Source organism: Petromyzon marinus, chromosome 14 (assembly GCF_048934315.1).
Source record: "Petromyzon marinus isolate PM22_M1 ecotype Great Lakes invasive population chromosome 14, UKy_Petmar_22M1.pri1.0, whole genome shotgun sequence".
Taxonomy (NCBI): Eukaryota; Metazoa; Chordata; class Hyperoartia; order Petromyzontiformes; family Petromyzontidae; genus Petromyzon; species Petromyzon marinus.
Genome location: NC_133680.1, coordinates 8849576 through 8862954, shown reverse-complemented (window position 1 = coordinate 8862954; position 13379 = coordinate 8849576). Strand labels below are relative to the sequence as shown.

Here is a 13379-nt window from a genome sequence, read left to right as displayed (position 1 = left end):
TTTGACGATCTTGATGTTACTAATGTGGTACATTTCTGATGGCATAATAATTAACGTCCGTGTGACCCAATGGCAAACTTACAGTTGTGCTTTAAAGAAGATGAAGTTTATACTCATGCTAGGTGTGGTTGGGAGCTTAAGAAGCTAAATTTTCTTCCTGATCGAGTACTGAACCAGCACCGCTGGGGATCCTGTACTTGAATCTCACGCATCCTATAATTGAATTTCACGCTCCAAACTATTATTAAACATGTCTCTTTTGTTACTGCCTGTGTTGTGTTTGGGACATACAGTGACGGAAAAAAAGTATTTGATCTCCTGATTTTGTAGGTTTGCCCACTGACATAGAAATGATCAGTCTATAATTTTAATGGTAGGTTTATTTGAACAGTGAGAGACAGAATAACAACAAAAAAAATCCAGAAAAACGCATGTCAAAAATGTTATAAGTTGAGTTGCATTTTAATAAGGGAAATAAGTACTTGACCCCCTCTCAATCAGAGATTTCTGGCTCCCAGGTGTCGGTAATGAGCTGAGATTAGGAGCACACTCTTAAAGGGAGTGCTCCTAATCTCATCTTGTTACCTGTATAAAAGACACCTGTCCACAGAAGCAATCAATCAATCAGATTCCAAACTCTCCACCATGGCCAAGACCAAAGAGCTCTCCAAGGATGTTAGGGACAAGATTGTAGACCTACACAAGGCTGGAATGGGATACAAGACCATTGCCAAGCAGCTTGGTGAGAAGGTGACAACAGTTGGTGCGATTATTCACAAATGGAAGAAACACAAAAGAACTATCAATCTCCCTCGGCCTCCATGCAAGATCTCACCTCGTGGAGTTGCAATGATCATGAGAACGGTGAGGAATCAGCCCAGAACTACACGGGAGGATCTTGTCAATGATCTCAAGGCAGCTGGGACCATAGTCACCAAGAAAACAATTGGTAACACACTACACCGTGAAGGACTGAAATCCTGCAGCGCCCGCAAGGTTCCCCTGCTCAAGAAAGCACATATACATGCCCGTCTGAAGTTTGCCAATGAACATCTGAATGATTCAGAGGACAACTGGGTGAAAGTGTTGTGGTCAGATGAGACCAAAATGGAGCTCTTTGGCATCAACTCAACTCGCCGTGTTTGGAGGAAGAGGAATGCTGCCTATGACCCCAAGAACACCATCCCCACCGTCAAACATGGAGGTGGAAACATGCTTTGGGGGTGTTTTTCTGCTAAGGGGACAGGACAACTTCACCGCATCAAAGGGACGATGGACGGGGCCATGTACCGTGAAATCTTGGGTGAGAACCTCCTTCCCTCATGAGAACCTCCTTCCAGCATGACAATGACCCAAAACACACGGCCAAGGCAACAAAGGAGTGGCTCAAGAAGAAGCACATTAAGATCCTGGAGTGGCCTAGCCAGTCTCCAGACCTTAATCCCATAGAAAATCTGTGGAGGGAGCTGAAGGTTCGAGTTGCCAAACATCACCCTCGAAACCTTAATGACTTGGAGAAGATCTGCAAAGAGGAGTGAGACAAAATCCCTCCTGAGATGTGTGCAAACCTGGTGGCCAACTACAAGAAACGTCTGACCTCTGATTGCCAACAAGGGTTTTTCCACCAAGTACTAAGTCATGTTTTGCAGAGGGGTCAAATACTTATTTCCCTCATTAAATGCAAATCAATTTATAACATTTTTGACATGCGTTTTTCTGGATGTTTTTGTTGTTATTCTGTCTTTCATTGTTCAAATAAACCTACCATTGAAATTATAGACTGATCATTTCTTTGTCAGTGGGCAAATGTACAAAATCAGCAGGGGATCAAATACGTTTTTCCCTCACTGTACAGGACTATCAGAATATTATGAATTAAGTTTATGAACATGTTATCCTCATCCAACATGCCAACGGTTGTTAAATGCTTATATTTGCTCTGTTCCAGTCGACATTTGGTCTGTGGGCTGCATCATGGCTGAATTATTGACGGGAAGGACGCTGTTCCCTGGCACAGATCGTATCCTTTCTGGTGATTGGTGACGGCTTAAATTTTAAACACATTCATCTACGCTGGTAAGGTATGGGTGTTTTATGTCGGTAGAGCTTTTCAATAGGAAATTTCTACTGAAGGTAACTGAAATGGACATTTATTACGTAAAATAAGGATTTCAGTTATTACTGAAATTCTAACAGCATTGAAACGTTTTTTTTACGTTCTTTGGTATGTTGTGAACTTGATTTTTACATGTACAACCTTGAGAGCGTTGCTAACATAGCAACTGTTTTACATGTTTTATTCTTGTGTAATTTTCATTATTGTATTTTGGGCTGTGATACGCATGCTAGCATATTCTTGTGAATGGTGATGACACCACGTGCAATTTATGCAGCACGTTAAAGCAGATGGCATCGTTATGGTGATTTCCAAGAACATATCTGGCTAGTTGTAAGCATTGAACCACAGAATATGCAGCTATGTAGCACTGGTCGTATCGTTTGTTTTTGAGCCATAGGCATTGTCATTGTGCTTACTTTCCACATAACTTCCTGTGGCTCACTCTTTTTTTGGATTCTAATTCAAACGGGTGGAACTATTGCCAAGGGAGAAAATTACCCTTAAACCCTTTGCAATTGGCACCATGACTCATCCCTATGTCTTGGAGGGGAATAACTGAACATGACTCACATAGTCATCCTACTGAGCCACTGTGGAGACGGGGGTCATTGGACAGTCTTGAAAAAGTGAATATGAAACTTTTGGAATTCTTTGGGTAGCCTTACTTTTTGAGCACAACTTGTCTGGGAAGGTCACGAGTGATGTCCGGCATTGGTTTTTGTTGTTAACTATTCCTCTTAACATAGTGCACATTCATCCATTAGTCTTGTGAGACACGTGCTTGATGAAAGGTTTTGTAACAGTCATAACTTTCCAGCAGTATGCCTTGCCCAGTTGAGGTTAGAAATGTGTAACCAATCAAATTTCTTTCGGCATTTATTTCATATTTGTGGTTGTGATGGAAAAAAAGCAAGCGAGGGTGGAGGGTGGTGAGGCTTGGGCGTAGGTCATGTTGCAAAATGTGACCGGGAGGCATTCATTGAACAGAAAATGAACAGAGAACACTATTCGAGAAAGATGATGCTGTCTTGTTTTTTTCTTTCTATACTGAATGATTAACAGTTTTTCATTTAACTTTCCCCACTGGAAAGAGCCAATATTTTATTACCAACCTAAACAGTAGTGGTTTTTACTTGTGCGTGTATTTCCCTGCGTGAATGTTTATGATTGTATTTCACTGGGAACCTTCATAGTTTACAGTACATGAATGCTGGTGATGGAAATTAAAACAGTCTTGTAAATTTAAGGGATTTATCAACAACACATTGTAGAAAATGGCAAAAGTTATATTCGTGAATTAATTCTTGATGATTTATTATTGCAATTTATAGACCTGTGAATATTTGAGTGTTATCTCTTTGCACGTGTGGAATATGTGCTGCTGCTGTTTACTTCCACAAGCAACAAAATCCCCAACAGGGAGTTTACCACACCTTTTAAAAATAATCTTGAAACCTCCTGAGCAGTTCGTGTTTAAACAAAAAGTAAAAAAAAAAATTGTAACAATAATACCAGTGTGTAATAATAGCATATAAGTCATTGCAAGTGTGAGTTGGTGGTGGAAATAATGCGGCTGAATTCTATGTAGGTCACCGGTCATTTTCAATTTCATCTCGTTATGAAGAGCTAGAACGGATCGAGGGGTGATGATGCTTGACATGCCGCATAGTGCCGGAATGCTGTGTTGATGTGTTTTATTGCATGAATGGGTTTGAATTTGTGAGGTTGGTGTCTCCAATGTGCAATGTCATTGTGACCCAATTTTTCACGGCGTTCCATGCCCTGCTGTATTGTGTTCGCCAGAGGGAGAGCATTTAGTAGCTACAGGAATCGTTATTAAAAAATAATTATCTTTTTCATATGAGATTACATCATCCATGATTCAACCACTGCTGGATGAAGGTCTACCGAGGTTATTGCCCTTCCTTCATGGTTCTGCGATGCCACAATCTATTTAGCTGATCTTATCGATTCATCTCCACGGTGGTAATCCTCTTGAGCATTCCTTCGTTAGGCTGCCATTCATTCACCAGTTTTGTCCATCTGCTGTCATCCCACTTAGCAATATATTCTTATCAAACTCCATTTTCATAACAGTCAATATGATCTGTCTAATTTGCGTTTTTGATCTACGAGCTACGTGTTTCTTGTTATGTCTCTTGGTGTAATTTCCAGCATGCATCTCTCCATGCTACTTCATACACTTTTCAGGTTTTGTCCTATGTTCAGACTCGACGTTTCTATTCGCAGATAATATTCATTGATGGAAAAAACGTTTTCTTTAACCACATTGGCATATTGCTTTTCATTATAACATATTTTTTTTCAAAAGCACTCGATCCTGATCTCGCTGGCCTCTTTATTTTATTATCTCTATATCAGTCTGCCTTCAATATATTGTAAATCTCTACTTTGCTTACTTTAGAAAAGACCATGTGCTTTGGTAAACGTTCGTAAAAATTACCAGGAATCAACCTGTGCTGTAAAAAAATGTGCAGCTATGAAAATGCTGACCTCTGGGGCACGTGAATTGCTTCATCTGTGTTCAAACCTTAGCCTGTGGAGTGGTGTTCCTTGTAAGTGTGCTAAAAAGAGCAACTTAGACGACAAGTAAAATCCTTGTCGTGTCTTTGTTGGGAGTTGCATCATCGTCAGTCAAGCCGGGTTACAGTGGCACACATCTTTAATCTAGAACTTTGGAGGAAAACAAGTTGGGGGGGGGGGGGGAAACTAAAATCATGCATACTTGTGGATTATGTTGCTTTCCAATGTGCGTTTGTTATCATATTTAAAAAGCAGTACAAAGCTGATGATTTTGTTGGTGTTTCCAAGTTTTAGGCAACTCTTGGATCAATTTGGCAATTTTTATAGAGGGCAAATTCTTAATAATGACACTACATTCTACTTACATTTTGTTTATTTTGGATTATCTTTAAGAGTTATCGTGCCCCACCCCCCCGACCCCTTTTGCAGATGGACAAACGGGGCTAACTCATAAAGCGTTTAACCTTAGTTGGAAATAATTATGAAGGGTTTGTAGATCACATAAATAATGGTACAACAAGGGGTTGGGTGTTGTTCTCTATTATTTGTTTCTCCAAGCACTCCAGTTTCCTCCAGCGTGAAAAGCACAATCTTAAAAAAAAAACTTCACAAAACATCCCAATGCACGACCCTCTTGACAGAGTCTTAATATTTAGCATGGAGTTCCTGGATTAAAACATTTTAAATGTAAAGAGGTAAAAGTGCGCTGCTGTCAGCTGAGTGACCTCTGGTGGCGGAGCGCATATTGTTCTGCAATGGGAATCACTCGTGCGATTTGACACGTGTAAGTGGCAAAAGAACAAAACAACTGGAGGATTCGTAGCAGCTGGAGGAAGACTCCAGGCAGGGCTCTCTCCCGAGTCTTCCTTCACGCTGCTCAACCCACACTAGACATCGATCAGCTCAAGCTCATTATGCAGCTGGTCGGCACTCCATCCCCGGAGCTGATGCAGAAAATCTCGTCCGAGTCTGTGAGTGGGCCTTTTCTGGTAGCATCGGGCATCCGTTTGAATAGTTTCTTGCTGCGGATGTATTGATGTTGAGAACAAAAAATCAATCCAGGGTGTCACGTTTCCTGGTCTATTAGCATTTGCTAGCTGCTTTTTGGTAAGCTTGTTATGTTAAGCAAGCAGCCCTGAGTACATGTGTCTGTTAGAATAACGCTGCTTGTCGCCTTATAATACAAGCAGTCTTATTCTTGCAGATACACTTAAGTATAGGTGTCCACAGGTACAACACGACTTGTGCTAAAATGCAAATACCTTTGACCTGCTTGTATCTAGACAATACAAGTGGATAGGCAAACATGCCAACAGAGGCCCACCGTGGTTGGGCAATGAATGGCACCGGGTCTGGCCGCCTTCCCGCTTGTCTGTGGTTTCCCGTGTCGCGGTGTGAAAACACTGTGCAACAATTTTTTTTGTTCCTGAGTAGTAAGTGTTATTTCCTAATTGCTTATGCCTGAAAAGTACAGAAAATGGCTATTATTCCCCACAAACTTTGCTTTTGTGACCAGGACAGTGATATTTTGAAATTTACCTATTTTCCAGAACATTCCAGATAGATCCAGTGCTAAGTAAACTTGGAGTAACTTCATAATAAAGGTTTTTGGGTTAGATCGCGTTATTTATAAATGTGTCGAAACCCTCCACCACCCGACACGGCCAATCAGCAAAATAAAGTGTCACTTTGACAAAAGACAATTAGTTCACTACTTTAGCCCACCGGTGTGGTGAAGAGTGAATCCACAACATTTACAGTTTGAATACGACGTTTCGCTGGTAATTACATCCAGCATCATCGGGCAATTCGCCAGAATGGTAAAATTCTCACTTGCTCTCGGTCTTAAATAGAGCAGCAGGGTGACGTCATCATTTAACTAATTTCAGGTGCAGTGAATTGAGGTGGAGGGGGGTATTGTAATTATATAATCGATTGGCAATCAGTCAATGGTTATGATTAGTAATGAGTTGTAGATTGGTAATTATTTGTAAGGTGTGTTATTGTGATTATATGCTACATTAGTAATCCGTTAATTAATATGTGTTTCCCATATAAGGAATTGTAATATGTATTTAATAATATGCTTCCAAGCAGCACTAAGCCTATAGCTATCAGAACGATTAAAGTTATTTTTGTTTCTCTCAATTTCAGTGGATTCTCTAATTAGGCTTTGCCAGTAATAATTAGTTTTACACAACACTTCAACGTTATCAAAATCAATTGAGTGTCCTTGTTGACAAGCATGTTCTGCCACTGCCGACAGCTGTGTTTGAGATAATTTAACATTTCTTTGGTGTTCTTTTAGTCTTATGCTGATGTTACGTCCCGTCTGTCCAATATAGCATCTGCCACATAAACAATTAATCTGATATACACCTGTTGATAATTTAGGTAATTCGTCTTTCGTGCAAGATACTAGTTTTTGAATTTTGTGTACTGTACCAAATCGTACTGTAATGTTTTGCTTTTGCAAAACACGGGCTCATTTGTCAGTTACTCCCGAGATATATGGAATTTTAATTGTTTTAAGAATCTGATCGCTTTCAGCAGTGTTGCTTTGCGATCGTGATTTGGCATTCAGTGCTCTGTTAATTTGAGTATTGTAGCCATTCTGTCGTAATGCTTCTTTAACGTGTTTGATCTCTCTCACTAGACGTTCACCATCTGACACTGTTTTAGCCCGATGCATGAGCGTCTTGATAAGAGAGGATTTCTGAGCTGGATGATGATGCGAATCTGCATTCAGATAGGCATCAGTGTGCGTTTGCTTTCTGTAAACGCTGTGTGTTATTTTACCGTTTATGCCATGTCCAAGCAAAATATCTAGGAACGGGAGTGTGTTATTCGCCTCCATTTCCATGGTGAACTGGATGGCCGGGTTTTGTGTATTGAGATGATTTAGAAAATCATTAAGTGTATCTTTACCGTGTGGCCAGACAACCAAAATGTCATCCACATATCTAAACCAAAAAGATGGCTTTAATGTGCTCAAGGCAAGTGCTCTTATTTCAAAGTTTTCCATGTACAGATTTGCTATAGCAGGAGATAAAGGAGAGCCCATTGCTGCTCCTTCCTTTTGTTTATAGAAATCCCCTCGCCATAAGAAGTAAGTGTTATTTAAACAATGGTCAGCAAGTTTCGGAATATCTTTTGGTAAACCTGTATTCTTTACTAGTGTATCAAGTAATTTAAGCGATTCGTTAATCCGATATATACAGAAGGTGTATATCGGATTAATTGTTTATGTGGCAGATGCTATATTGGACAGACGGGACGTAACATCAGCATGAGACTAAAAGAACACCAAAGAAATATTAAATTATCTCAAACACAGCTGTCGGCAGTGGCAGAACATGCTTGTCAACAAGGACACTCAATTGATTTTGATACCGTTGAAGTGTTGTGTAAAACTAATTATTACTGACTAATTCGAGAATCCATTGAAATTGAGAGAAACAGAAATAACTTTAATCGTTCTGATAGCTATAGGCTTAGTGCGGCTTGGAAGCGTATTATTAAATAATACATATTACAATTCCTTATAGGGGAAACATTAATTAACGGATTACTAATGTAGCATATAATCACAATAACACACCTTACAAATAATTTCCAATCTACAACTCGTTACTAATCATAACCATTGACTGATTGCCAATCGATTATATAATTACAATACCCCTCCTCCGCCTCAATTCACTGCACCTAAATTGAGTTAAATGATGACGTCACCCTGCTGCTCTATTTAAGACCGAGAGCAAGGAGGGCTTTACCATTCTGGCGAATTGCCTGATGATGCTGTATGTAATTACCAGCGAAACGTCGTATTCAAACTGTAAATGTTGTGGATTCACTCTTCACCACACCGGTGGGCTAAAGTAGTGAACTAATTGTCTTTTGTCAACGTGACACTTTATTTTGCTGATTGGCCGTGTCGGGTGGTGGAGGGTTTCGACACGTTTATAAATAACGCGATCTAACCCAAAAACCTGTATTATGAATAATATTGGTCGCGAAAGCCTACGTGTTAAATTGGAGTAACTTCCAGAACATTCTAGAACTTTCCAGTAATATAAATACAGGGGCCTTAAGTCCACTAGTTTAGTTCCAGCTGCCTAAGTGGATACATACCTGCATTTTTCTGAGATGGCATCAAGAGGCTGCAAGCATCCGGCAGACACATTTTGCTATGTCTGCGGCCAATTTATCAAGACGAGCGAAAAAGTACTCTGTGGAAGCATCTGCTAAGATGTATGAGGTGTACAAGGCATATTTCAGCATGCCTGTCAGGGATCAAGACAAACCCTGGGCACCTCATTTCACCTGCGAGCAATGCAAAATAACTCTGGAAGGTAAGATGGACAATTGTTGCTTGGAATTTTATGTTCTAAAATTTGTAAAAATTAAAAAAATTGTAAAAGTTTTTAATAAAAAAAATGTTTTAGAATTTTCAATGTTATTGAAAAAATATCATATATGAAAAATGTTGCGAGAATCTCTTACACATTAGTCATGGGTGAAATAAATGTATTTTTTAGGATGGTACAGAGGGGAAAAAAGCCATGAAGTTCGCTATCCCAAGAATTTTCAGGAACCCACTGACCACTCAGGCAACTGCTACTTCTACATGGTGGGCCCTTCCAAACCTCGGACTGGCAAGAATGCACCTGCTATCACGTATCCGGACCTTCATCCATCGCCCCGGTGCCACACTGCCATGAGCTCCCCGCACCCACTCCTCCGGAGAAAGAGCAGCTGTCTCTAGAAGAGAGCAGCAAGTCAGAGAGCGAGGAAGACGTAAATCTAGATGACAATTTCAGAGATGGAGCTGAGAAGAGAAACCCATACTACCCCAACCAAAAAGACTTCAACGACTTGATCAGAGAACTTGGTCTCACCAAGTCCAATGCCGAGCTTTTGACGTCTAGGCTCAAGCAGTGGAACTTGTTGGATGAAAGTGTGCAAGTCACAGATCAGAGGAAGCGTCACCAACCTTTTTGCAGCTTCTTCACCCGTCAAGATGGGCTCTGCTTGTGCCACAATGTGACCAGTCTGTTCGAGGCAATCGGAATCACCTGTAACCAGAATGAGTGGTGCCTCTTCATTGACAGCTCATCCAGGAGCCTCAAAGCCGTGCTGCTCGTCTCTTCCCCTGGCTCACTCGGTGCACCTCAAAGAGGATTACAACACCATCAAGACATTGCTGGACGCCTTGAAGTATGATGAGTACGGCTGGGAGGTCATCCGAGACTTCAGAATGGTGGCATTACTGATGGGTCTCCAAGGGGGTTTTACCAAGTTTCCCTGCTATCTTAGCCTTTGGGACAGCAGGGACACCAAGGCGCACTACCACAGGTGGGACTGGCCACAGCGGACCGAGTTCTCTGTGGGGAGGAACAACGTCAAGTAGGAGCCACTAGTGGACCCCCGGAAGGTGTTGATGCCACCACTGCACATCAAATTGGGCCTTATGAAAAATTTGTCAGAGCTGTCGATAAGGAAGTCAGCAGCCTTCAAGTACCTTCAAGACTTCTTTGTCGGACCACAGATAAAGAAGATCCTGGAGTGCAATGAATTCCCCAAGAAGCTCACTAGTAAGGAGAAAACGGCTTGGAACAGTTTTGTCGCAGTGGTTCGTGGCTTCCTGGGCAATCACAAGGTCAAACTATGTAGAGCTGGTTCAGACTGGTGAAGAACTACGGCACAATGGGCTGGAGGATGTCCCTCAAAGTCCATATCCTTGATGCTCATCATGATCAATTCAAGGAGAACATAGGAGCGTACTCGGAGCAAGGCGAGCGCTTCCACCAGGATATGCTGGACTTTGAACGCTGCTATCAAGGACAGTATAAAGAGAACATGATGGGAAACTACATTTGGGGGCTGATTCGTGAAAGTTATTTACAGTATAATTGTAAATCTCGAAAAACGACTCGCTTCTAAATCTATTGTAGTAATTTTTGTATTACTTTAGTATAAATACATGTAAATTTTGATTCATGTGTTTTTTCTGACTTTATGTGAACGAAAAGACGTACATTTGCCCGTTTTCTCATTGAAAATAGGTAAATTTCAAAATATCACTGTCTTGGTCACAAAAGCAAAGTTTGTGGTGAATAGCAATTTTCTATACTTTTTCGGCATAAGCAATTGGGAAATAATACTACCCAAGAACAAAAAATGTGTTCCATAGTGAAATCTGTACACGTCACAAATTCTACACCGTTTTGAGATGCGATATTCACGAAGAAAGCTGGATAAAAATAAAAATATTGCAGACACATGTATGCAGATGCTTGCAAATATAAGATCGCTTGTCGTAAAGTCCTAATCATTGATATAATACAAGCACTCGTACTTGCTGACACCTACAGAGGTAGTGTATAATTTGATAAAGATATGTATTTGAGCTATATCCTGTACATATATACGTATATATGCCATTCAATCAAACACTTAAGTTATGGTTTCTGGTTCTTGTCCGTTCGATGTTGATTCCGAGAAGATGCTGATTTGCATGTGAAAAATCCTTGTGTGCAAGCTTAACAGAATGGCTGTGTTGGACCTACGCATTCTTGCCGTGTTGAGAGTGTGCACATTTTGCATAGCTAATTTTCACTCTGAAAATGATCAATGATGTTTACTGGATGTTACTATTTGTTTCTTCAACCAATCCCATTTTATGTTCTCTCGCACAATGATCAATCCATTTTGACTGCCACTCATTTCATATCACAGTGCTACATTTAGAAACAATGACCCCAGCATCCAGTTTTTCCAAACGTTCGCTGCTATAATGATTTCCAGTCAAAGATGCTTTTAAAGGCATTTTAACTAGACTGTTTTTTTTTTGTATAGAACACCCTGCCTGGCTCCTTTTGTTCCATATATCTGCGTTGAAACGGAAGATCCATAACTTCTGCCGAGTTGGAGAGTGCACTGAATAGGCCAGGCACCTGTGCATCCTCGGTATTGTGACTGACTTACATATTTTAGAGCAGCACCTGTGCGTCTGGCTCTTTTTTTACCACGTGGTTTAATTAATCTGTAATTTAAACCACTACGCATCGAATCGTTCATAATCTCCACCGATGCTGCCGTGTGTGTCACTTGCTTTTATGGCTCCTTAACACTCCCCCCCCCTTCCCCTCCACGCGTGGCCTAGACATTAACCAGCTGGTAAAAATCCTGCAGCTCACGGGCACCCCACCCCAGTATCTGATTGACCGCATGCAGAGCAAAGAGGTGAGGATGTCCCCCTACTGTCCAACATGAGCACCGGCGCCTTCGGGAAGAATAATAATATGGCAGTGGCTGTTTTGACGCTCTCATCTGCGTCTAGACAAGCAGGTGAAGTGCTATGCTGTCCATGTCATTTAAACCTTTCATTTGATGAATTATTGATATGCTGGCTACCACCAATGGCCATATCTCCCAGAGAGCTAATCTCTTGTCAGATTTCGGAAGCTCGGGTAGAGGGCCAGATCGTGCTTTGGATTTGTGACTCCAGTGCACAACAGTCGGCAGGGCTACATTGTGGGCAGCATAGGGCAGTTCGGCAAAACCCATTATCCTGTACTAAACATCCACATTTATGCTGCCCACCTTCACTAACCCGTACTGACAGCGGGATGAAGTACTGATCAATTAACCCCATCGACCGGCATTGCGTGAGGCCCTCATCCAGCAGTGGACTGAGAACATATCTATGTATGTAATACCTGCTACACGCTTCCGTTCTGAGCAGAGCTAGCTTTTAGCATTAGTGGCAAGTGGTGTTTTACTTAGGATTAAATATTTCTCCCATGTTTTACTCTCATGCTCTTTGCCAATTATATTAAAACGGATGTTGATGTAGCCATAAGTCTTAATTTACAGCTTGCTCTCATGGAATCAAAATATTGTGGTTGATGACACAAATCAAAGCGCTAAAATCATTACTTAAGATTAACATGCCTTGCACTTGCATGACAACTAACATATGCATATTCCCATTCCTTGCTCTTTCGTTTGCCCCCCCCCCTCTTGATGTGAATTTCTGCTTGAGGGAGCCATTTGTCTTTTTCTTGTTTCAGGCCAGAAACTACATCCAGTCTTTGCCTTACACGCAAAAAAGAGACTTCAAGGATGTGTTCCTGGGAGCCAACCCACTCGGTGGGTATTCACCAATAATCCTGGGGAAGCAAACTTAATTAAGGAGACCACATGTTCTTCAGTAATTGGCTTATTCAGCTACTAGAGCAAGGGTTCATCAACTGCATTGTCTGGCAGGTTACGTTGTAAAATTGGAATGTTGTGCTGTGAGGACCATGTGACGTTCTTCCGTCAGAAACATGTGTTTAGAGTATTTGGTTGCTATACATTTCCACGTGACAAGCCACTTTAATGAACTATCATTTGTGGCCAGGTCACTTCTGAAAAAGAGCTATATAGCTGAGTGTGTCCTTGGTAAAATAATAAATAGTTTATAGTTGTATAACATCTGTGTGAGCTCACTAATCTTGAACTCTCGTCTCCAGGTCTCATGTCTCTTGTAGGTCTCTCCTTCGTCTCACACATATTGATAGTGTTAATGGTGGTAATGTTATTGCTACTAACTGCTGATGAAGTTCAAGACTTTGCGAATGTAATTACATGATTCTTGAGGTAGCGTTATATCACAGCGCCGAGTTGGGACTGCTAAGGTCCTGAGTTAGAATTGAGATAGCCGCCC

General features: G+C 41.1%; 1 protein-coding gene across 2 annotated transcripts in view; it reads left to right on the top strand.

The window, feature by feature from the left end:
- The window catches only part of LOC116942345 (mitogen-activated protein kinase 14-like), a 37496-nt gene that overhangs the window by 11266 nt on the left and 12851 nt on the right, over positions 1-13379 (top strand). The window contains exons 8-10 of one of the 2 annotated variants that reach the window (XM_032954130.2): positions 1949-2020; positions 5555-5634; positions 12742-12820. In XM_032954130.2, coding sequence (XP_032810021.1) covers positions 1949-2020; positions 5555-5634; positions 12742-12820 — 231 coding nt within the window. Of the gene's footprint in view, positions 1-1948; positions 2021-5554; positions 5635-11831; positions 11912-12741; positions 12821-13379 lie in introns of both variants that reach the window. The other variant, XM_032954129.2, reaches the window with a different exon arrangement.